This window comes from Varanus komodoensis, unplaced genomic scaffold, assembly GCF_004798865.1.
Source record: "Varanus komodoensis strain SLA01 unplaced genomic scaffold, ASM479886v1 scaffold13_3, whole genome shotgun sequence".
In the NCBI taxonomy this organism is placed as follows: domain Eukaryota; kingdom Metazoa; phylum Chordata; class Lepidosauria; order Squamata; family Varanidae; genus Varanus; species Varanus komodoensis.
In genome coordinates, this window is record NW_025335409.1 from 8,651,544 (window position 1) to 8,677,272 (window position 25,729).

General features: G+C 40.9%; 1 protein-coding gene across 1 annotated transcript in view; it reads right to left on the minus strand.

The window, feature by feature from the left end:
* The window catches only part of LMNTD1 (lamin tail domain containing 1), a 150,905-nt gene that overhangs the window by 121,215 nt on the left and 3,961 nt on the right, over nucleotides 1–25,729 (minus strand). The window contains exon 2 of the mRNA XM_044423508.1: nucleotides 8,814–8,915. Within this exon, the coding sequence (XP_044279443.1) occupies nucleotides 8,814–8,915 (102 nt within the window). The remainder of the gene's footprint in view (nucleotides 1–8,813; nucleotides 8,916–25,729) is intronic.

Here is a 25,729-nt window from a genome sequence, read left to right on the forward strand (position 1 = left end):
GAGATCAAATTACCAATATATGCTGGATCATGGAGAAAGCTAGGGAGTTCCAGAAAAACATCTACTTCTGCTTCATTTATGATGCTAAAGCCTTTGATTGTGTGGATCACAACAAGTTGTGGCAAGTTCTTAAAGAGATGGGAGTACCTGACCATCTTATTTGTCTCTTGAGAAACCTATATGTGGGTCAAGAAGCAATAGTGAGAACTGGACACGGAACCACTGATTGGTTCAAAATTGGGAAAGGAGTTTGGCAAGACTGTATACTGTCACCCTGTCTATTTAACTTGTATGCAGAGCACATCATGAGAAAGGCAGGGCTAGATGAACCACAAATTGGAATTAAGATTGCCGGGAGAAATATCAACAACCTCAGATATGCAGATGATACCACTCTAATGGCAGAAAGTGAAGAGGAACGAAAGAGCATCTTGATGCGGGTGAAGGAGGAGAGCACAAAAGCTGGCTTGAAACTCAACATCAAGAAAACTAAGATCATGGCTTCCAGTCCTTTTACTTCCTGGCAAATAGATGGAGAAGAAATGGAAGTAGTGACAGATTTTATTTTCCTGGGCTCCAAAATCACGAAGATGAGGACTGCAGCCAAAAAATTAAAAGACGCTTGCTCCTTGGGAGGAAAGCTATGGCAAATATAGACAGCATACTAAAAAGCAGGGACATCACCATGCCGACAAAAGTGTATATAGTCAAGGCTATGGTTTTTCCAGTTACAATGTACGGCTGTGAAAGTTGGACCATAAAGAAGGCTGAGCGCTGAAGAATTGAGGCCTTTGAATTATGGTGCTGGAGGAGACTCCTGCGAGTTCCTTGGACTGCAAGGCGATCAAACCAGTCAGTCCTAGAGAAGATCAACCCTGCCTGCTCTTTAGAAGACCAGATACTGAAGATGAAACTCAAATATTTTGGCCACCCAATGAGAAGGAAAGACTCCCTGGAGAAGAGCCTAATGCTGGGAACAATTGAAGGCAAAAGAAGGGAAAGGCAGAAATTGAGGTGGCTAGATGGGGTCACTGAAGCAGTTGGTGTGAGCTTAAGTGGACTCCAGGGGATGGTGGAGGACAGGAAGGCCTGGAGGAATGTTGTCCATGGGGTCGCGATGGGTTGGACACGATTTCGCGACTAACAACAACAACAACAACAACAAATCTTTTCCCCTTCCCTTCCCTTCCCTTCCCCCCTTCTCTTTTCTTTATTTTGCTTCCCTGCTCCTCTTATTCTGGAGAGCACAAAAAGTAATCTCCAAGTTGACAGTTAGTGACAGCCTCTTCAAAATTTCCAAGTGATACAAAATTTCCAGTGGAAGGACTGTCATTGGTTTGTCACACCCATTTTGCACCCCAAATGGGCGTAAGTTTTCAGAATTTGTTTTTAATTTTATTTTAGTCAAGAAAGTGCACAGTTGCACAATTTTGCAGGTCCAAAAAGGCATGCCTCACCTGGGCAATGCCATGGGGAAAGTAATGTCATGGGGAAGCCATGGAGCCAAATAAGATGTCAGGTGCTTTTTTCCAGTTTGGTTTGTCTTAGTGGCTATCAGTGAGCTGTCTAGTGAAACCAAAGCCATGGGTGAGCTTTGCTTATGAAGAGAGGCTGGCCACTAGGTCATAATGAAGTCTTAAGAGAGTTTTATTGGCTCTGACTGCTCTGAGGATCCCCTCTTCTTCAACTCTTTCCTACGAGTTTACGTGTTTAGGAAAGTAGAAGGTTGTGAGCCATCCTGTTACTATGGGAGCTGTCAGTTTTCACATATGTCCCTGTCACCAAACCATGGGGAGTGCTGTCAAAAACCCACTCAGCTGTTAAAACTGGCAGCTCCTATAAAAAGGGTATGACTCACACTTTTCTTCCTCATCTTCCTGAGTGTCTAGAAAGAGGCAGGTGGGAAGGTTGACATACTAGTAGTGCTTTGTACTTTGAAGGGTCTATCACTAGCTGTCAAAACGAGGAGAGGAGAGGAGAGGAGAGGAGAGGAGAGGAGAGGAGAGGAGAGGAGAGGAGAGGAGAGGAGAAGAGAAGAGAAGAGAAGAGAAGAGAAGAGAAGAGAAGAGAAGAGAAGAGAAGAGAAGACAGTGATGGCTTCAGAGAGTGTGGAGAGTAAGGGCAAACAAGTCTATGCTGCTGTTGACTTGTCTCCTGTAATATGTGCAGCAGGAATAAGGAGGGAGGAGTGAACAACTCTTAGAGCTCAATCATCTGTTGAGTATACCATGGGTTATTTTTACAACAGCCACTATGTCATGGCTTACTGCCAGGGCATGAGGTGTGAACTGGCCCATTGTATTTGTTAAAGAACTTTTAATGATATTTCTATTGTATTTTATTGTTTTATTTTATGTACTGTTGTAAACTGCCCAGAAAGCTTTGGCTATGAGGTGATATAGAAATGAAATAAATAATAGTAATAATCATCATCATAAAGAACTGAAATTTATATTTTCTTATTTTTTTACTTATAAGCCTTCTTAGTCACTGTTCCAATAAATACTGCCCAGAGTGAAAAATACAGAAATGAATAAAAATAAATTATCAAAATGGCAAACTACAAAATGAAACAAGAAACTAGCCAGTAAATGCAAGAGTAGTAAGTAGCACAAATATAATGCAAAAGCGTTAGTAAATACAAAGATTTAATCTAATACATGAGCCTTTCCAGGAAGATTGTAGAACGTGTGCCATCACAGAAAAAGTTCTGCTTCACAACCTAGTCCAGTCTTCGCTAGCCTGGTAAACTTCAGATGCCATCAACTGCAACTCCCAGCATTCCTGACCATTGCCTATTCTGCCTGGGACTGATGGGAGTTAAAGTTCGAAATTTCTGGAGGACACTGCTTTGTGGAAGGCTGCCCTAACATATCTAACTTCCCAAGTAGAATGAATATGAATAGAATAAGTTGACCTAAGTTTTTCCAAAACAACTTGAAGAGTAAAGCTAATGTGCAATCCATACCTTCAGTATTCGTAGGGAGGTTTTTAATCCTCTCCTGGTGATTAAACAGGATGCACATATAGGCTCTTAGTGAAGAGCCATTTGCAAAACCAGGAAATGTGCATACTTACCCTGCTCTAAATATTCTGAAAGGTGAAAGTGTTGCATATTGAAAACTAATAATTCTGCTAGGGATGATTTATGTCACAACAGATGCTTCCATGTTTTGAAAGGTGCAATAAGTGTATCTATGAAGGTAATTGAGAATACCTGAGATTTATTTTAATTGGTGACTATTAATAAATTAAGGAGCTGTTAAACATATCTAATGCTGGGGTCAGTGGCACTCAAAGGTACCACTGAATCCAAAGACATCTCTACTGGTGCCTACCAACCCATGTGCTCAACCTTTCTCCCCTACCATTAAAAAATGTTTATTTTTAAAAGAATTCATTATCAGTGGCTGGGTTCACTTCAAAGAGATGCTTTAGTCTCCAGTTTCAATCTTCATTTCCCACCCAGTACCTCTGGCCAAGAGACCTTTTTTCAGGAAATGGTGAAGGCAGATGACTGGAGGGCAAAATATTTGTTCTGCAGCATATCTAGCCATCCAGGAACAGGAGAAGGCATGCCCCTACCCCAGTCGGCACCTATCAATCTCTTTGTTCCTGTGAGCAATAGGCTCTTTCAACACTTGTGGTGCTTCCAGAACAGGCTGCTGGCCATATTCATGAGATTTTATGAAGTGTTCCACATTATGTTTTCATTGTCTTGTAATCCTCCTAAACTTTCTCCACTATGTCTCATGTCTTTTCAGAGTCCAGGGCAAGTCTGCTATTTTTTCAAAGCACTCAGCAACCATACAAACATAAACAGGTACTGATGTTTGATAGTGTAACTTTCTGGCATTCTCTGGCTAAGACAAGCAAGAGTGTGATGTTTCTCTACAGCCGTGCCATTTTTGTTTCCAGTATCCACTCTGTACCAAGGCAACTGGTGTGGGAATGCCTTTTCCAAGTTTCCAAGTTTATTTTTTAAAAGAGTACTTGTACAACTCCATTATACCTGCATGGTGAACTGTAAAAATCCATCACCTTGATCTTCAACATACTTCATCATTTATTTCAAATGAAATACTTACACTTTCCTCTTGGGACCAGTGCAACGTGCAGGGAAACTCTTTGTAGGTAAATGTTCCCTTCCATAGGTATAGTTTCAGTTTTCCTTAATAAAAGGAATAAAGACTATAGCTCCAGTCTGGGATGTGCAGAGCAGCTTGCCATTCTATTGAGGTTGCACTCACTCTTATGGTGTGTATATAAAAGTGAGCCCCCTGCGACACACACACATGCACAATTGATACCTCTTGCTTTGTTTCACCCACACGTGTTGAGGGGAAATTGTGGGGTGAGACTCAAGTTCACAAAAGAGCTGTGACACCTCCTATGGTATGGAAAGCCTATGAGAATTCCAACTTTACACAAAAACAAAAGTACAGAAAACTATAATCTGTACCTATAGGAAGTCTTCCATCTGAAATTACCCATGGTATCTAACTGTTGAAGTTTTTCAGCAAAGTGCAACCCGCTTCCCAAAACCCTTTATAGTTCAGTATTAATTTGTTATAAGCTCAGATTTGTTCAACTTTGCTGAACCTAGGTATATTGTAACAAAAAACATTTCAAATTCAGTGACTAAGAGACTATGTTCTCATTCTTTGAGAAGAAAAATAAGCCATGATGGCTTCTGTTCACCATCTCGCATGTGCTTGGTTGCATGCCACTTCTTTTCCAGAATCAGCCACATTAATTCCTATGTTTTCTGACCCTGGAGCAGATGAGCAGCAAGAATGGTTGCCAAACCCTGGAAGTCCAGAACAAGCCCTGGGATTGCAGGGTACTTTGGAAGCTATCACAGACCAGATGCTGCTTTGCTTTATGTTCCTCTGTATCTCTCCTGACATCAAGTATTTTTGTTGCTTATTTCTGTTTTTTTCTTTTACAGCTTTAAGTTTGTAGCATGTCAACTTATTTTCACTTATTTAGGCCAAATAATTGCTTATACTTTATCTTGCTAAAACCTAGAAACCTTTGCTTCACATCTATGTTTCCTTGCTAAATGCTGTTAAGAGCTTGTTTCAAAGACATCCAATGAACTTTCCTTGCTCCCCTGAATTGTCGTCTGCTTTTGGAAAAACATCTGGTTAAAATGGTGGTGTAAACACAACACTTGGTGTACTGTTTTGAGCTGTAAAGACATAAAGAAGTGTGAATGCTGTGTGAATTACTTTCTTTCCAGACTAGACTTTGTACAGGCTTGGAAAGCAGAGCAGGGAAAGAAAGGAATAGTGGTGCTGAAGACATCACAATCAAGTAATCAAAGATGAAAGGAAATACGGCCATGACAACTGATGAAAGAAGAATGTGTGTGAAGCCATAGAACAAAGTTTAAGTGGACAGCAAGGAGGAGGGGGTAACAGACCAGGGCAATTGTAAGAAAAATTGTCTGGCAGCCTAGAAAAACCTTGAAAAGTATCAATGGCTGGTGCGTGCTATAAAGAACTGCAGATTCCCAGGAACTCTCTCTGAAGGGATGCTACTGGTTCACTTGCAAAGAAAGCAACTGTAAAGATCCCTGCCCTAGACAACTGCTGCCCTTCTCTTGGAAAAGTATGTTCTGAAAGCAAAGGGGCATGACACAGCAAGACAACCTTCACCCCAGTCCACAATTGCATGTTACACACCTGGTTAACCTGCATCACATGTTTGGAAGTATGAATGTGCTAGCAGTCTCATGGGGGACTGGGTTATAGCGTCACAGCCTACATCAGACAAAGAAAAGCAGGGAGTCCCTGTCTTAGGTGAGGGTCTGTTGTGTGTGCTGCCCTACTGGCTTTAAGTGGAGACTGCCTGTGTTTTGTTACTTTGGGGAAGGTTCCCCATCACGTATATTTGTATTGTGCTACTCTGAGTAGAACTGTCACTTGTTTGGTCAGTGATCTCAGTGAAGTGAAAATAGGTGATTAGTCTTTGCAATAAAGCTTTTCATTTTTTTTTCAAACTTAGTGTGTTCCTTATCTCCACTCTTAGAAGAACCTAGGAAAACTCAGCCAGATCAGCTTAGCTTTTCTGATTTGACAGAAAGTGTACAACAAAGCTCAGCTCTACTGCCCATCTTGCTAGGTTTGGACAACGCAACAAGCTTGTGCAGATATTTATGGAAATAAGGCAATCCACAAACAGCCTACTGGGGAGGAGAAGAGAAGCCTGATTGTGAGAACTCAGCCAAAGTTTCAGAATATCATTGAATAGTTCAGTCATTCTGGCTTGACAATATGGTGACTTTATATACATGTGATGACATAGGAGAAAGCAACAAAACTGGTCTAACTAAACCAAACAACAATTACAAACTTTGTAAATTGCTCTGGGGGCCATTTGACTGAAGAATGTTAGCTTAGACCAATCAGCTTGCTCAGACTTTACCTGGACAAAGATAGCCTTGCCCTGTTTATTGGTGCCCTGGTAAACTTCACTTAGGTCTAGTGCAATGCATGCATTTGAAAATGGTCTTGAAAAGGCAGGTTGCTTACTTTTTTCATGCAAAAAAGGCAAAGGAAGTGGCTGTCAGCAGGTGGAAGTTCGCTCCCATGCCTTACACATTTCCTGAAAAGTTCCTTCAGGGCCTAAGAAGGAACCAAACTGCCAGGAAGAAGGAGTGGAAAGAGAGAGAGAGATCGAAGGATCAGAGGAACAAAGAAGGGATTTGTGGGGGGAAGGCAGTGAGAGGCAACATTCAATGGAGCAAGAGAAAAAAGGCAAGAGAGAGCCACAAAGGCAAAGACAGAAAGGCAAAAAGTCAGCAACTGCAAACAGATGAACTTCCAGAGGTTAAGAGGTTATGGTTGACCATAATGGTGGTCAAGGAAGAACTGAGGGAATGGGCGGGAATCCCTTTAACATACTGACAGTGAGGGTGGGGAAGCAGTTCCCACCAAAATTCCCTCAGCTACAGAAACTTCTCAAAGACAGGCTTCATGTGGGTGCAGAGCCCATATGTGTGATGCATGGAAACCACAAAGAACTTCATTTAGTTCAAAATAGGGTGGTGAGATAGCAATAAAGTGAGTGCTTCATGGGTTCCCATTCTGTTTTCAGGACCAATTTAAGGTGCCCATTTTAAGGTCCTTCTTGGCTTGGAATGGGGGTACCAAAAGATTTGCCTTCTCCACATGTATCTAGCATGAAATATTTGGAAGCCCTTCTCTGAGTGTCTCGGCTAAGAAGGTATGGAAGGTGGCTGGGTTGGGTGGCTACAGGCAAAAGAGCCTTTTTAGTTGAGGTATCCTGGCTGTGCAATATCCTCTCAGAGATTCACCTGGCACCTATCACAGTGTATTTTCAGTGCCTGAGGAAGAATCCGCCCCCCACACCTTCTAATCTGTTTTAGCATTAAACTGTTTTTACCCTCTGCAAGTTATATTTTTATAATACCTTTATTTTTTGCTCACTTTTTATTGTGAATTTAAAACCAAACCAAAATCCAACTAACAATAATAGCAACAGAGAAAAATAAAATAATAAAATATTGCCATGTGCTTACACAAGAATGAAGTAGGTCTATTACATACATATATACAGTGTACCCCTACATATTTATATATAGGAAGATATGCTACTATCATTGAAGATAATTATGCATATTCAACAAAGGCAGCCCAAATATCCATATATTTTCCCATTTGATTTTCGTATTTGTAAATTATACTTAAAAACCACTCATCTGAAAAATTCACCAAGTCCTCTACCCTTTGTGTTAACACAGCTGGCTATTTATTGTTCCAGTGTTATAATATTAGTCATTTATCAATCAGATCAGAAACCCTTCAGAAAGTATCACGCCCCCCCCCATCTCTTTTTGATGAACTCCACCTGATCCAGTGGGACTAAAGCTGCAATACTGTACACTAGTCTATCGGCCAAAAATGCAGTTAACATTTTAATGTTGACATGAATCAATGAACTAGGTTAATAACTGTGATCTCTATTAAGTTTAGGATTGCAGTAATTGTTAAGTACTGACAAAAGAGAACCTGATTCAAAAACGAAATTGTACAGATGATAAAGCTTGGGAACTAAAAAACTAAAAAATGTTTAGTCCACCCAGCCAAGGTGTTTTCCCAATCTTCATATTAGCTATTGTGTTTGCAATTTCAGTATGCCTTTGTAAAGGGAAGGGAAGGTTAACATGAGAACAAGATCCATATCTTGTTCTGATATTTTACAATTAAACTTTTCATTGTTATTGGATTTTTAATTGTTTTATTTCTAGTTATGAGCCACCCTGAGAACTTTGTTATACATAAATAAAGTATATAAGTAAATAAATGTGCATGCTACAGTCAATTGTTATCATACCATCTTCAACTTTCTGGGGGAAAAAACTATTGCCTATCTTCAATCTTAGACTGATAAGCCATGACTTTCTATTCCAGTTTGTATACTTGTAATAGCTGAACATTCCCCTTCAGTCGTTTCATCGCTCTTAATCAAAAATTGAATCTGCTTATCCCTCCCAACATTTTAGCTTGAAATTCATTTCATTTCTACTTGTATAAAGAGGACACTAAGTGAAAGGACCCATCACCATACACAAAAAGAACAAAAGAGAAATGGTATAGTTCTCAAAGGGCCCTGAATCCAGGCATTGTTAATGGCAAACATGACTATCTTTATGGAGCAGACAATTTAACATTGAGCAGAAAAAGTCATAGAGGGAAATTAAATGGAACTGTCCATCTGCGTCCACACATTTCACAGTATTGTGACTCAGAAGTGCAATTACCAGCAAACTGACAGGCACTGACCTCTAGCCTTGTCTCGAGGTCTTTGATGTGCCGTTGACTGTTCGTGTGCTCAGACTGCAGCTTTTCAATGGCTCCACTGCTGTTCGCCTCTTGGGTGATGAGCTGTTGGCACAAATGGAAGACTCTTTGTAAGGGTGAAGGCAAGTAGGCCAACAAAGGGGGGACTGGAATGACATTATTAGCTACTTTGTACATAACCTCTGTTGTGCTGCCAAATCATGTAGCTGCAATGCTAAAGTAAAACAGCCATCTCATTCAACCTTGCTCATATATGGTTTTATCCCTTTACCTGCTGCTCTGCCTAATTACCGGAGGCAAGTCCTCCATGGAAGTTGGTGCCAGAGGTAGTATGGGGGGAAAATATTACACCTAAAATTATTTGTGGTGTGGAGAATGTGGTGCTGGAAAAGAAGAGCACTCTGAGTCTTATATATGCCGGGCCTTCACAAATCGCAACACACCAAGCTCATTTATGTCAGCCTACCAAGTGTGCGATAATAGCTGCCAGTCAGGGGCTACTAAAACAAAGACTTTCAGAAGCATGACTGCTAAGCTATGGTTGGCTTTCTGGGTCACAAGATTGGAGGGCATAATCTGTTTACAACCCTCTCAGCTTGTATATTGTAAACATATATTACAGAACAGTACAAAAACACTATAAATGTCCACTTTTCTCTCCTCACAAGGAAACTGATCTTGGAAGGCAGTCCTAGAATATGCTACTGTTCAGGGAAGTAAACTGCACAAAACAGCATTTACTTCCAGTATCTTCCAATACTGCTGAAGGATCTGCTACTCTACTGTTTCTAGACATAGCTAGGTATAACCCCATACTGAATTCACATGCCACAACAGATGTGAAGCACATGCATGGGGGAGGGTTGCTCTGATCCATTTAAAATTAAGTAAATACGTGCCTGCCCCATTATTTCCCAGTTGCTATATGAGGCTATATTAACGATGTTAGGAGTCAGAAAGTATACATACCTGGCTCAGCTTGAATGATTTTATACTTAGGAATATGTACTTAGGTATGATAAATAAAATAGGAATTGGCTTGAGTAACAAGGTAGTGATGATTGGCACTAGCCAACTGGTGCTTATCACACTTGTGCCAATCAGCACTCATCCTACCTGCAAACAGCACAAACAACCAGGAAAGCTTCCCCTCTCTTCCCACACCTCAAACCTAGACTGAAAAGATAATGGCCTAGTTCATGCATCACAGCTACCCGAATAGCCATATATAAGTGAGACAAACAAGCAGACTAGTGTCTGGCTGCCCCCAATGAGTTTAACTGTTGAGATGTTCCATCTCTTAAAAAAGATTATCTTGATGACCAAGCCCAGAAGTGAAGGTTGCTGGGGACAGGAAAACACAGACTTGGAACCCAGAAAGGGTTGCTCTTTCCCCAGCAACCTGTCCCTGAGTTTGGACATCACAATCAACAACCTAGGGATGAAGCATTCCCATGTTGCTTAACTCAGTGGCAATGAATGGATGGGAGCCTGCATGGTCACTTTTTCCTTCTTCATTATCAATAACCATTAATTGTTTTTGCATTCTTGCTGCTACTGTATATTCAGGGGCAGCAAGAATTCTATCAAACCTTCACTGCACATCACATTTTACATCTTTCTTTGTCCTAAGTCATTCTGAATTCTTCAAAGGAAGAGCAAGATATATTTGCAGAAAATAAACATATACATTGGCTTAACATTATTGGTATTGATAGATGCTTCTTGCTGATATTCCCTAGTTAACTCCAAATTCAAAAAGCTGAACATAAGAGGTATCCATTTATAAGAAGTGGAAAGGATTTGCCTGTTTTGACTGTGCATGTAGAAGTACGTTGCACAAGAGAAGATGAACAGTGGAATAGTGCAGGATAATTTTTCATATTCGGGAAGTCAAATCTTGTGTGTGCAAAATTATTTATGAGAAAATCATGGTTAAAATTCTGCCTATTACTGGTGACAATATTTATTTTATTTATTTATTTAAAAATTTCTATGCCGCCCCATTCGCCAAAGCCTCGGGGCAGCTTACAAAACATCAGTTAAAATATAAAACACTAAAAATATAAAACACATTAACATTATAAAATAACATGCAAACTAATTCATTGGCAGGATTCATCATACAGGAAATGTTAGACATGATATAAAATTTAGGAGGTCTGCATAGTTGCTGGCTACTTTGGTTTTATTAGACAATTCACCATATATTAAATCATTTCTGCGAAAGCATTCCTTGTATGTTTGACTAATAAATTCAAATAGAGCCTTTAACTGCAGGCAGTTGACTGGTTGTGTTTGGCTTAGTTTACAGCATATTGTTTAGTAGGCTTTTGAGGTAAGGGTAAGGCAAAATTATGTTTTTATCACAAAACCATAAATGAAAATGAATAGTGAAATGTCCTGCCTAAGCCAGGGGACATAATTAACACAGATTGTTAAGTTGCTCAGCATTTCACCACATACTCATTACTGTGTGTGGGTTTGTTTGTTATTTTTCATAAAATACAGACCTACATTTTTACTGTGCAATACATAACTGGCCCTGTTGGGATTTTTCCTACAAAGACATTCAGTGCTATTTCATTAAAAATTAAATTAACACAGCGAATGCTTTCAAGATGATGTAGCGTTTTAGAGGGAATTTACTAATATGTTATTTATTATTAGTATTATTTCTTGCATGGCACTGCATTTACATCCTGTCTTTTTTGCCTTCTTATGAAGAACCCAAGATGACTTACAAAGTCCTCCTCTACTCCATTTTATCTTCTTCCTGTGGGGTGGGTTCAGCTAAGAGTCTGTGATGGACCCAAAGTCACCCAGTGAGCTTCACACTAGAGTTTTTCCACATTTTTACTCCAGAAGAAGAAAGGTCAGGTGGCAGAGCCCATGTGGCATGGGGCCTTCTGTGTTTTGCACTCAGGAATTTGTACTTAAGTGCAAACTATAGGGTGCGATGGTGTTCTTGGGGTGAAGAAGGGTACTTAGGCAGTCCAGAAGGACTCATTTATTGTGCTTTATGGTTTGCTTCTTGCCCCACCCCCCACATACAGAAGCTAGAAACATTTCTGCTCAGTACATTATTTTTCTCCATCAGCCAAGTCTTTCTTCCCACTTCCCATGTTGCTCAAACATCAAAAAGCGGGAACCTGTCCCTCCACTCAGTCAGTGATGGAAGCTTGGGGGTTTTTAAAAAGAGGCAAGAAGCAACGCAAGAATGCAAAGCATTCTTGCCCTCCAGCAAATCTGGTTGCTGTATTTGTTGTACTTTAACCTTAAGGGTCAGCTTGCACATTCATGTCCATCACTTATTGCATGCAGCGTCATGATGATGTTCATATGAATAAGCTTTCCCAGATCTCTTGCTTCAGAGAGAGGCGCTGCATCCATTTAAATGATGGAGATCTTTCCTACATTTACCTGTGAGCCATCAAGTGCAGAGTGGGAACTGTGTGTGAGTGCAACAGCCCAGAGAGAGTCATATTTCACTTACAACAGTTTGAGGTACCTTATAAATAAAGAAATATCTTAATCAGTTGAGATGAATCATACTCTTCTCCTGCTCTGCTGTCTGGCAACAATGTGCACAGAACCAAAGCCATATTAAAGTCCAGCAAAGCTGTGAATAGCACTTCTGCCTGGCTGATGTTGCAGCTTCTAACAAATCAGCTTACAAAGCATCTTTAGGTTTCTTTTAGGACAGCATTGAAACAGTCAACAGTTTTTGCAAATGTTTTTGACAGTGTAGAAAAAAGACTGCTCTGTCTAGAAACTTTTCAGCACTGCTTGTATACATTTTCACATCGGATGCAATCCTGTTACTCCCCACAACAGAGGTACCTAAACTTCCAAATGTGCCCATCTAGATTTATTACCAAAGAGGTGTAGGAGGAGGCTGGCTCACCAAATGAAATCAGTATAAGTCTGCACCCCAGGTTCCCCAGTCCCTGGATATGCGCAAGGCCCAGTTGTGACCTAACAGCCAGAATGGTTCTTTCTGCATTGACTCTGAGGGGATGTGGTTTGGCCTTTAGAGGCCCACCAAAGAAACTTATGGCCCCCAATTCATGTCAGGAGGTCACACACTTGCACCATAAATCATTTAAAGGATAATTACATGCCTATGCTCTCGTGCTATCCTTGGTGCTCAGTGGTGATAAGCAAATGATTCATAATCATTGGCTGAGGGAATTAGCAGGTATACCACCATGATTTCATGGCTGTTGTGAACTGCCCAGAGAACTTCGCCTGTTGGGTGGTATAGATATTAAACAAACAAATAGATAATTTCATCCCGTTTATTGCTGGCTGCCTGGGATCACTCATGTAATTAATTCATGAACAAAGAGGAAAAGCAGTTTGGGCATGAAGTGGAATAGGAATTATAGTAGGCAATAAAGCAGCAGCAACTTGGGAACGGGATCATTTAACAAAGGAATGTCCACACAAGCTAAGCATTTGGGAGATAATTTCTTACATTGCCAAACCAATTCAGACCCAAACCATGTCATCACAAATGGAATCACAATTACAAAATACATTCACTGCTTCCTCTTATTCTGTAAGTATGAAAGTTCGATATGAGTGAAATATTGCTGTTTGATAACAGTATCCATGCTTTTCCCCCTGCTTCTTATCCCCCAATTACAACTGAGCATTTGCTTTTTAAATCCATAGTCTTTGTCACCACAGGATAAAACAGTAGATTATCATCAGGAGAGGTTTGACATGATATGGAAAAAAAGTTAATTCCACACTTAGGATCTTAATTTAAAAATAATTTGTTATAAAGTAATTGCCTCTAGACATTAATAAGCACTTTGTTAATTAAGATATTAAGATGGTTGAGACCAAGGTGAAACATAGGGCAACAAACTCGACAAATGTTGAGTATAAAGTCTCAACAGAGCGATATACTTAAAGACTTTAATTTAGAGATACAGGACTGCTCAGGAGATATTTAATTGTTCAGCTCAGAAATAGTATATCTGGCATAAGTCAAAAATAAAAAGGAATTCTTTCTTAAGAGTGCGAATCTCCACATCTCTCAGGGGAAGACTAACTGGTATTCATGGTAAAGGAGACACAGTTGCACTTCAACTTACTAAGGGAATCCCAGGCTACCAAGCAAAAACAGTAGCCTGAATCCCCAGGAAAGATGAATTCCATCTGCTGTTGGGCTGCAGTGTTTCTTGGGCAGGAGGTCTATCTCTGGGATAGCCAACCCAGATATTGTGGACCATAACTGCTGGCCACTGCATCCGTTGGTCAGGGCTGATAGAGTTGCAGGCCAAGACAAATGTAGGGCACCAATTGCTTTCCCTCATCTATTTCAATTAGCAATTCTCATTATGCTTTGATAAGTTCCCTAATGTTGAAAACAAACTGTGTTGCCACTTTTGTTAGTGTCCCCTCCCCACACAGAGGTCTCCTTTTAATCTCTATGTTTTGGTCCAAATTATCCTTTGAGTAAAGGTGTAGGAAAAGCAGACAGAGAAAGGATGACTCACTCTTTTCTCTCCAATCATTTTCCAGCTAAAAATCTCTTTCCCTAAGCTGTCTTTTCAGTCACAGGGAACAGATGGTGATTCCCAATTTCTTTCCCCTCCTGGGATTAAAAAAACAGCTAAAATTAACCAGAGGGAAGGTCACATCATTCCACACTAAATTAAGCTACACTTTAATTTTTAAAAATCCAAAATTTACTGTTTAATAAGACCTTTATTAGGACCAATCAAAATGCTACAAAAAACTGTACAAGCTTTTGAGCTCCGCAGAACTCTTCCCCAGACTAGGTGGCATAATAGGCAGGGGACTCCTCATCCAATGCAACTTTTCAGTGGTATAGGAACTACCTTTGGTGCTGGACTCTGTCCCTAAAATAAGTGCACCACTATGGAACACCACACGGAGCTGCTATAAAACTGAAGAGAAAACCACAATGGATGAGTAGCCCCATTGACACAGGAATCAGCAACCTACCCTGGGCAGGGGATAGGGGTGGAGAGAAACACAGATGTTCAAAAATCAGGCCAAACCTCATGGCCATGAGGTCTGCAGTGTCAGTTTCATTCCAAAATGCTGACTGCAGACTAAGTGAACCACTGGTAGATGTTACAGGGATCAGATAACACTTAAAAGAAACAACCAAGTGCCATTTCTGAAATAGATGTGAAATTCACACCTGTCTCTCTCTCTAGCCGAAACCTACAGGTCTCTTGCCCCATTCCTGGTCATATCCTCCAGAGGCTGATTTTTGCTTTTTGAAAGGTGGAGAGAGAAAAAGCCAGAATTCCGTGTAACATCATTTGAGCTTCAAACACATTGGGAATCACTATAATAACACCAGACATAATAGGATTTTTCATGGTGCTATCCTCTTCCTTCAGAAGAATTTATTTTGAGCTGTCAGTTTGGATCTCCTCCTTTCTGGGAGCTCATATTATGCTTAGCCATGACTAAAGTCCATGGTAGCAAAGAAAAGATTTGAATTCTTCTGAGTTTTTGTAAGTTTAGCTCCTAGCCTCTTGGTACTAGTGAACTGGTCAAAGGCATTCTGCCATGATGACTTTGTCATCATTCTTTGTGTTTCTGAGCTATGCTTTTCAGCTGTAGTACCTAAAAGCAAAGTATATGTAAATGAAGCTCCTGACAAATGCATTTTATATGTATTTAATTGCTTTAAAGACTTTGGATATAGTCATTGCATACAGATGACCAGGCAATTAATGCGTAAAATATTAGCACATTGCCAAGCGAAAATAAATCCAGGTGCAACAATAAATATCAATCTCATATTAAAATGTTAAGAATACTTGATTGTGTTATCTGATTACAATATATAAATGTTTACATTAGTTTGTTTTTTAAAATGCATTCATCTTTGAGTTATTCTGCAGTAATCTGAATTTATAATATGTCCTTGTAAAGAAAAATATCATCTTAATGTGTGGAATATTTTTTTCTAGAGTCATTTGCTCTTTCTTATTTCAGACAAATTGAGGAATAATGATGCAGGCTTGACTGTGCATTTAAATAGAATAATTTGCAGGGGTGCTATAAAATGTGGATGGGAGGTAATTCAAAGGCTGTTTTCAAAAACAACTGCTTCTTTAATTTTTTTCCCCCCCAAAAATGCAGCAATTGGGTAGATGGAGCAAGACACTAACAATGATTTATAGACTTCATCACCTCTAGGTCACTCTTGCAATCCAGCCTTGAAAAACCAAGTTTAATGGTTAATTTTTGTCCAGGACTGGAATATATAGAGTATGATAAAGCGTTGATATGATCCTTCATTTCAGCTGCAATTCTAAACAGCCTTACTAGGGATGAGAGCAAGCCACAATGAATACACAAGAAGATGTAACTTCATGGTATTTTGAGGGACTTTTCTTAAATAATACAAGCCTGGATGTGCTGTTACTCCTCACTTGAGCATGTCTGAGCTCACTCATACAACTTTTTCTTAAGCACCAATAGGACTTTTATTATTTCATTTCATGTCATTTCACAAACTATATATCTTGGATTTGAACCAATTGAATTACTTTGCTGCCAAGAAAGGCATGTCAGTGTGTGCATGAGGTTAGCAAGGGCAATGTGGCAAGCAGGATGAGTTAGCAGGCATCCCTGGAAGAAACCCTGGATTGAGACAAAAATGAGGTAAATGTGAAAGCTGAGACACCATATGAGTGGAATGCGCACTGTTCTGGCCTTTGCAGACAAAGGATTGCAGACTACACTGAAGTCAACAGATCAATTGAAATGCTAGAGTATAGCAAGAAGGTGCCTATGAATTATCAGTAAGTTATCCTGAGTGCTGAGGAGAGTTGCTAACACTTGAAAAAAAACTGATAGAAGTCAGCATATGCTCAGTGGTGGAGTGCAGTGCTTTTCTGTTTGTCCAGAAGCAAAGCACTGTTGAATTTCATGGTGCAGGGCAGGTTGATGACACCAATGTCTGGATTTTACTCTGAACTTTTAAGAAGCTTTCTATGATGCTGAACCTATCTGGAGTTAGGGTTTAATACCATGGATAGTTTTTTTAGAGTTCAGACTAAATCCAGCATGAATTTTAATAAAATAAATAAGATACTATTCAATTTTCTGAATTAGAAAAAATCAATACACAACCTGACATTGGAACTGCCAGGTTCCAACTTTTTTTACAAGGTCCAGAAGCATAGCACATATACCTGTATCAAGACTTAGTCATACTTAGAGCGGAAAAGCTAAAATCCATGGAAATCATGACCAGCTTCAATACCTTGGATTTTAACTCATCTGCTCTTCAGTACAAGTAAGTCTGGATACAATCCACAGCCTATACTTTTTTTTGAAAAACTTTGAGACATGGGAAAACCAAGCTTGTCACTATCTTTTCTGGTGATTAGACAAAGGCAACAAAGTGAAATGAAAAATAACAACACCGCCAAAACAGACCACTGAGAAAGTATGAATAAAGATGTTGCCACATTTAGTCCCATAGAAGCAGAAATGATGTGGTTGGATGAGAGTCCTGGGCAGGAGTCCTCTTTTAGCCTCTGGACATTATTCCATGCAACTGATATGTACACCAACCAACTTCCATTGCATAGGTTTTAGTTTTGTTTATTATGTGCATTAATATTATCTACTTTATAACCCAAGAGACCTTCAAAGACAGTAAATAGATTTAAATACACTATCAAGTTATAAATATATAAACCAATCTCATTAAAACATAATTAAACAAATAAAGTACTCAATAAATGGCAAAATAAATCCAGCAGCAGTAAAACTGAACTATGCCATGCCTTAAAGGCACCTCTGAATTTTTAAAAAGATGTCTTCATTGCTTTGCAAACAACAACTCTTCAGGGATAAAACTGGGCAGATCTTCCCAGGAATGCTTTATCCACAAGGATGATGCTGGGAAAGAGAAAGTACAGCTGCAAGGAGGCTCAGAATCCAGATTCTGAAGGCAAAATAATGTACTACAGAGCCCTCCTTTAAGACTAGTTTTCCAACATGGTGCCCATGGGCACCAATGTGACCACTGACATCCCTCTTGCAACTGCTCCGGATTTTTATTTACTTTAAGTTTTTTTTAATTATAACATTTTATTTAAACTGGGATTCTGACATCCTGCAAAACAAAGTGCTGCCATCTTGTGCCATCTTGATATGGGTTCATAAGCCTGGTACGTAGATTCTTGAGCATGTTTCTTTAGTTTTAGCCTCACCAGTGAAATTATCATTTTGTAAAAGGAGCATTTTGGATCAGCCATGCCCACTATGGAAACCATTTTTGGAAGCACCCATAACACTTTCTCAAAATTCCAAATGTGTTATAAGAAATTTTAAAAAATGTTGGGAATTTCAGACCAGGGAAGTCCATATGAGAGGCAATGCCCTAAAACAATTTAGACTGGCTAAGGCATCCTGGAAGCTGCAGGCCTTTTAATGTTCAAACATTCATAGGATTGTACCCTAAAGATCAAAAAGAGCACCTGGGTGACTGTTCACCTACTATTACAGCAGTTACAACCTCTTCTTGCCCTGTTACTTCCACACAGATAAAGGTTGTGTTCAGGGTAAGACACTGGCGGATGATGGTGAATTTTGCTTGCAAATTATCATAATCCCATTAGGAACTAGATTTTTACACTAAGCAACAAACACATGAACAAGCAGAAGGCCCGGTTAGACAGTATATGATAACCGACCTAACTCTTCCTGGTGTCCTTGAAGAATCAAGCAGTGAAATATGGCATGTTTAATCTCAATGAAGGATGGTATCAAAGTAAGAGTTGGGCAGGGAGCTTGGCAGAACTTTACAAACCTGTTGAATTAAATGCTATAAAGTTTTTTTTAAAGTTTTATAGTCAAGGCAACTGACTCCTCTTCCAGAGAAAAGCCATCACATTCTGAAATCAAAAGTAATTAGCAGCTCTAACACCTTTGAATTCACTGTCCTTACAAAACATTTATTTCATTCTTACATCAGTTGATTTCTGTTGTTAAATACACATACACATAATAGGGAGTTGCATTGAGAGTGTCCTTGCTTAGAGTTAGAAATTTGGGAATGAGCACTGTTACCCCTATTTGACACTATTCTCCCCATCTGATAAGTGGGGATTTGTAACACGAATGCTACCTCTGCTCACTATGCTGCATTGCCATGCCTGTCTTCCTCCAGCACTTATTTATTGGATTTTTATCCCCACTCCCACCCCCAGCCATAAGGCTCTCCTGGGAAGACAAAGTTCTGTAGCAGGAATCCTTCTGTAGAGATGAGATGCTGCCCACCATTTGGAATCCTGGAATTCCATGGTTCTAAATGATGCCAAAAGACTTTGTGGGCATGTGAACCTCCCCCTGGGGAGAACTTCACTTCTTCAGCCCATGAAAGGTGATGAAGCCAATGTGACAAACCCAATCTTTCCTGCCCTTTCCTTCTAAAAAGGCGTTTTTGAACATCCAACATGTTCACCAGCAGTAACTTTGCATTTGTCCCAAACATCACTCAAATGGCAGAAAAGTATAGTGAAGTCAGTCTGGTGCTGAACATTCCATAAAGGAAAAGCCGCAGATAAAACAAACGGGAGGGAAAGAAACATATTGCCATGTATTTTGATAAACAGCTAGCTGGCAAGGCATTTCCAAGGAACTCAGTCTTGTATCTGCCTGATGAAGTCATGATAACAGGCACAGCTAGTGGAGGGAACCCGGATGTTCCATGATCTGTCCAAACAGATGGCCATGAAAAAGCTGAAACCATCTTGTTCCTTTGTGCAAGCACAGTTGACATGGGTGCTGATGTTGTCATTCAGTCCCCAGACACAGATCTGCTACCACTGATCATCCAAATGCAGTCAATCTTTTTATGCAGTGGAAGTTAGTGAATGTTTGAGGTTTTGTACTTTTTGACACATTGCAGTGTAGCACCTCCTCTTATACATTTTTTTTCTGGACAGCACACTGGATTTCAAGTACAAAAGAATATTTTCAAAATTGGTGAAAAATGTCCCATTTAAACAGCTGGGCAGGGACTGGGCTCAGATCACTTCCAAGAGACTCCACTGGTGTGGAATGTCTAGAGTACAAAAATACAAGATGACTAATTTCAAATTTGATATTCATGATAGGAATTAATTAGGAGCTTATTCCCAAGGAGTTGCTTGAATTCAAATAAAGCTGCTGGATGTCAGGCTCCTTGGATGTGTGTGTGTTAAAAATAGCTGCTATGCTAATATATATCCGTCTGTTGCTTCAGTGCAGAATTCAGTTTTTCCTGCAGTTCCGAGCCACCCAGAGTTGGGGAAACACACCATCTGCTCCAGATATTGTTCTTTTTCCTAACCTTTCACAATCGGAGATTTGGATCAAATCAGTCTCTCAGAATGCCTGCCAGAGAAACCATGGGGGACAAAAACAGGGTCTAAAATAAAAGATTGAGTGAGGTAAAAGGGGATTGTTTAAGTGTTGCTTCTACTACTGTCTGATGACACAGGAATTGCTCTTATATATGTTTAGGTTACAGTTTTATATCTGCTTACCTGGGAGGAGATCCTAGTGGACTTAATGAGATATACCCCAAAAAGTACACATGCATAAATTGCACTGTTTGTGCCTAATAATATAACATGAGTTGGATGGATACATATGATTAGCTTTAAGAAAGATAGAGATTCCATCAATGTTTTTCTCTTCAAAGCAGTTTTTCAGGTGCTTCTCATGTTATCTTATTGATGAGAATTACAATGGTATCAATATACATAGCACAGTCAGTCCTCCACATTTGTGGGGGTTAGGGGTGCAGGACCCCACAAAAGTGGGAAAGCTGAATATCTCTATGCAATGGCAATGACTCAGTCAGCTCTTCCCACGCTGGTGTCCTCCAGATGTCTTGAATTACAACATACATAATCTCTTACCATTAGCCACACTGGCTGGAGCTAATGGGCAGTGTTGTCCAAACAACAGGAAGTCACTGGCTTGGGGAAGAAAGATTAAATATTGGACTCTGGCTTGGTCTATGCATCCAGAAGAATGAGGCAGGGAGGAGAGAGTAGAGTTGGGAAGTAGTAAGATGCAGGTGGGGCAGCAGATGGGGTGAAAAAATCACCTCTACTCCTATGTATAACAATTGCAAGTTAATAACTACCATGCAAAAGTGGGGCTGTGTGACCAAGGAGCTAACATTTTGTAACCAGCTAACATTTTTTCCATACAAATTCTTGCAGTCTTCTTTACTCATGAAAAGAGGATGGTGGGGTTTATACACCCCTTAGGCAGATCCTCAGTTATTCTTTTTCTTTTTTGCCAGAACATTCATCAGGATATTTAGTTTGCACTTTCCCCCAAGACTCTAGAAGCTTGACAAAAGCAATCATGCATCCCTCCACTTTACTTGGAAGAAGGAATCTTGACCACTAGCTGTCTCAGTCCGACCCCATTCCCACTGCTCTCTCAGTGCAGGAACCTCCCCAGGACTTCAGATTCTCAAATTCTTCCATTGTTAAGGATTCAAATTCAAAGGTTTCAGATTCTCAAAGCAACAGTGAACCTTCACAGTTCCATGTGTGCAGCTAAAAACGGTTTTAAAATAATGCAAGTTTTTTTTCACAGATTTTGATGAGCAAAACAAGAATTAAGGAAAGGTTCCGCCAGCCACTCTGCTCCTCAGGATTTTGAAGAGGCCATCAGTGGCTGCCAAACAAGGGTTGCAAAAGCTAGCTGTCAAGGCAACTTTCATGATCTCTAAAAAAGGGAGGAAAGGAAGGAAAGCCACAGTGAGCTGAAAATGGCTTGTGATCATGGCAGGGATGGGAGAATCAAGTCAATCTTGCCACTTGTCCCCAAGACACCTGCAGGAGGACCAGCGCATGGTGAACTCAATTGTCTGTTGGGTGGCTTATAGCCAGGATGGGTTGTCATGTGTGAATGTGGCCATTGAGTGGTCTAAGATCAGTCACTGTTTCTTAGCCTAATCAACCCTTATAGTTTTGGGGAGTATAGGGTAGGATTCCTATATCCCATGCATAATGCCAAAACGGTCTTGGAGGAAGGAGGTTAAAAATATGGGGAAAAAGAAATGCACACACCCAAACCAAGAACTGATATAACGGATGTACTTGCCTGCACTTAGGCACTGAGTAGATTTGTACAATGTGATAAGCTACCGTGTTTTCCAAGCCACAGTGGTATTTTATGTTGTCCAAACCCTCATCCCCTCTATATGGGGTGGTTCCGTTGTTACAAAGCCATCCCAACAAGTTATGGCTTTTTGTAGGGTTTCATAGCCACCACTTGTGTCATCTGAAATTGGACAACATAATGAGCTCAGGAGAAGCCTTAAAGCCTACAGAGCTGGTTGGCAAGGGTGGCAGAAAGTCTAGCAGCTCTGGCCACACAGATTTGGTGACAACCACCTAACATGCCTAAGCAGCATTTGGGCGGCTGTCACCATCTTCCTTGCTGCCATGAACTATCTCCCTAAGTTCTACTTGGGGCCTGAGGAGGCAACATGTGGCAGCACCGCTGGTGCCCATCACATGCTGCCTCCCCAAGTCCCACTCAGGGTTTGCAGAAGAGGGGTATGGCAGTGGCGTATTCTGCTGGGTCTCCCCAAGAGAAAGCCCAGCAGAAGATGCTGATATTGCTGCCATGGAGCCTGCAGATGAGTCCTTGCCCCTTCTGTTCCCACAGGAGCCCACCATCAAAACTACCCAGACATCTCTCCCCTCAAAGGGCTCAGGGCAAGACCCAACAGGGACAGTGCTGGAGGCAGAGACATTCGCACAAAGGAGGCACAGAGTGTGGCTTATGCACCCAAAAGGCTTGGTGTCTTCTGCCAATTGGTTCAGCTGAGGAGGAGGATTAGGGGGAAGAGGTAGGAGAGAGCGATACCACCATGCCCGGTTCCTGCACAAAAGGCAGTAAGGGAGAAGTGACACATTTTCAGGCACAGGAGTAACCAGCAACCCTTTCTATTAAAAGCTAATTCCCAGTTGGAAGATACAGTATTAATTTTCTGTTGGTTATATTTAAAACTACAACCCAGAAGTCTGTTTTTCATGGAATATGAAATGAACATTTGGGATAAGAAGAAATGGCAAATGTCTGAAATCAGTTTTAAAGTATTATCATGTTCCAACTAGGAATTTCTATGTGTATGAAATGGCGCTCGCTCGCTCTCTCTCTCTCTCTCTCTCTCTCTCTCTCTCTCTCTCTCTCTCTCTCGATGCAATAAATTATCACTCCATGTTTTATATGTGTAAAACACAAGAAGAACAATTTAGCAACATAAGAACAAGATTTTAGAAATGAATCTTTTTCCATGGAAAAATGGTGGTAATTTCCACTGCTATTTCCATTTTAATATGCCCTTTCTTTCTGCCGGCACAATCCACAGTAGTAAAGGAAACCTATCAATCATGGTATTCCTTTTCATACAGTCTACAAATCGGAACCCAACCATAACCGATCAGATCAAGGAAGTGAAATGGGAAGTTGGAGAAAAGTAAATGGCAACAGATACAAGGCCAGTTGCAAACCAAAGGACTGAGTGTGTGTCAAGCAGGAAGAGCATGGTCAAGAAAAGGGGCTTTCAGGAACCTAAGAAAAGCCATGCTGGATCAGACCAAGGGTCCATTCAGCCCAGAATTCTGTTCACCAACTGACCATGAGAGCCCATACAAAGGACACGAGTGAAGCAGCACCCTCCCACCCATGTTCCCCAGCAACTGGTGTACACAAGCATTTCCAGAGCACTGTAAAAATAAGAGACCAGGCCCAGCCCACTCATGAACTAGGAGGGTGTGCTGCATCTACTGGTAGCATGGGAGGAAAGGCAAAATGTACCACTTGCTTCTGCTCCTACCTAGAAGGCGTCATGGCAGGACAGTAAGTGTCCCACTTCCTCAGCCAGAAGCTCCAGAGAGCCCAGCCAGCTGTGTAACATGTATGGTTTTTGCTCTGCTGGGGTATTTTTTCTGTGGATGTTCAACTGATTTTGCTGCCATTTATTTGTGCTTGGTTTGTGCTAGATACAAGATGGAGTCATCCCTGCCTCTTTTGCCTCAGCTACGCTTTCCCTGTGTTTGATACACAGTAAGGAATATCAATTTACATGATTGCATTTTCTTTGACGTTGCCCTGATGCAGTTGTCTATCTTGCTGTTCAGACTTGCCCAGGCTTTCCACTGGTGCATCACTTGAGCAACCACCCTGAGCACTATCGATTTTGCAAGAAAAAGCTCACTGATTGAAACAACATGTATATCCTGCCAGGGACAAAGAAATAAGGGGACAATACAAAAAACCATGCAGCCAAAATGAAATCAAAATTAGAGAAAGAGATTGCAGCCTAGCATGAGTCATGTCTGCTCCTCAAAAATCCCTATGGTTAGCCAGCAGGTCAGTAGACCATGCAGGGCCTGTGAAAGTCCAGAACTTGGGAGCTTTCTACTTAAGAACATGAGAGCTGTGCTGGGCCAGACAAATGGCTTACTAGACCAATGGCTCTGTTCCCACAGCAGCCACCCAATACCAGTATGGGAGCTTCACAGCAGGTAACAGATCCATCGTGAGTGGTAGACATTCACAGCCTTTCCTCTGTGAATTTGTCCAACCCCCTTTTAAGCCATTCAAGTTGGAAGCCATCACAACATCTTGTGGAATAGAATTGTATAGTACCTACATGCTGTGTAGAGTCTTTCCTTTTACTTGTCCTGAATCTACCACCCGAATCTTTGCTCCTTCTTATATAAAGTCAGCTAGACTTCAGACCCCCTTCAGCCAAGCACCACTACCGAAGTTCTCCAATTAAATGCCATTCTGTCTCCAGAGCCTTAGAATAGGTGCTCAGCTTTTTCGAGGTAAATCAAATTCAAGGAGGCACAGTGACATACTTGACTAGTTTGGCATACTTGCCATGGAGCATTTCAGTGGCATGTTAGAGCAGTAGCCATAGCTTTCTCCCCTCCACCATACAAATAATATCATGGATGCTGGATGTGCTGCATTTATATGCCTGACCGGATAGCTGCCCAGTTTGTAGGCTTTCCACTACTGTGCATGGCAGCCTTCACATATTAGTTAGACTGCTGAAATGGGGCTCAGGAGATCTGGGTTCTGGTCTCCACTTGGCCATGGAGCTCCCTGGGTGACTTTGGGCCTGTCACTGCCTCTCAGACTAACCCACGGCACATGGTTGTTGTGAGGATTAAATGGAAAGGAAGAGGAGGATTTTGTAAGTCACCTTAGGTTCTTTGCAGGAGGAAAAATGGCAGGATATAAAATTATTGAACAAATAAACGATGCTATCCTATCTCTTGGGTACAGAAGAATAATTTAAAAGCAAAAGATGTCAAGTTGCTACACTGAAGAGCTTACAGCAACTTCCAACATCCAACCAACAGCTGTTCAACGTAACCAAAACCTGAAGAACTTAGTAGTGCTGCCTGCATCCTGTTGGGCTCCACCCACCTGGCACGGGATTGGTATGGCAGGAGGCTATCAGTTGTGTATTGGGGTCAGCACAATAGAGCACAATAAGAGGCTTGTCAGCCGCCCCAGGCATATACAGAGTGTTCTGCTTAAAAGGATAGGCTAGCTGCAAGCCGCTCCGCTTTTGTATCAAAATATGGACTAACCGCAAAACCGTCTCGCCTCTGTATCATGCCAGCTCGCTTGTGTAGGCTGTCAAAAACAATTCTCCCTTTGTTTGTAACAAGGTATAAATACTCCGTTGTCCCTCTACAGGGCGACACCCATCCCGTCCTTGTGGGAGAGTGTCGTCCCTATACAGGAAATAAAAAAAACCTTCTCTTAAAAATACCAACTGGTCTCTAATCTCATCTGTAAAACCGTGGGACATAACACATCCAGTGGAAGCTAAATAT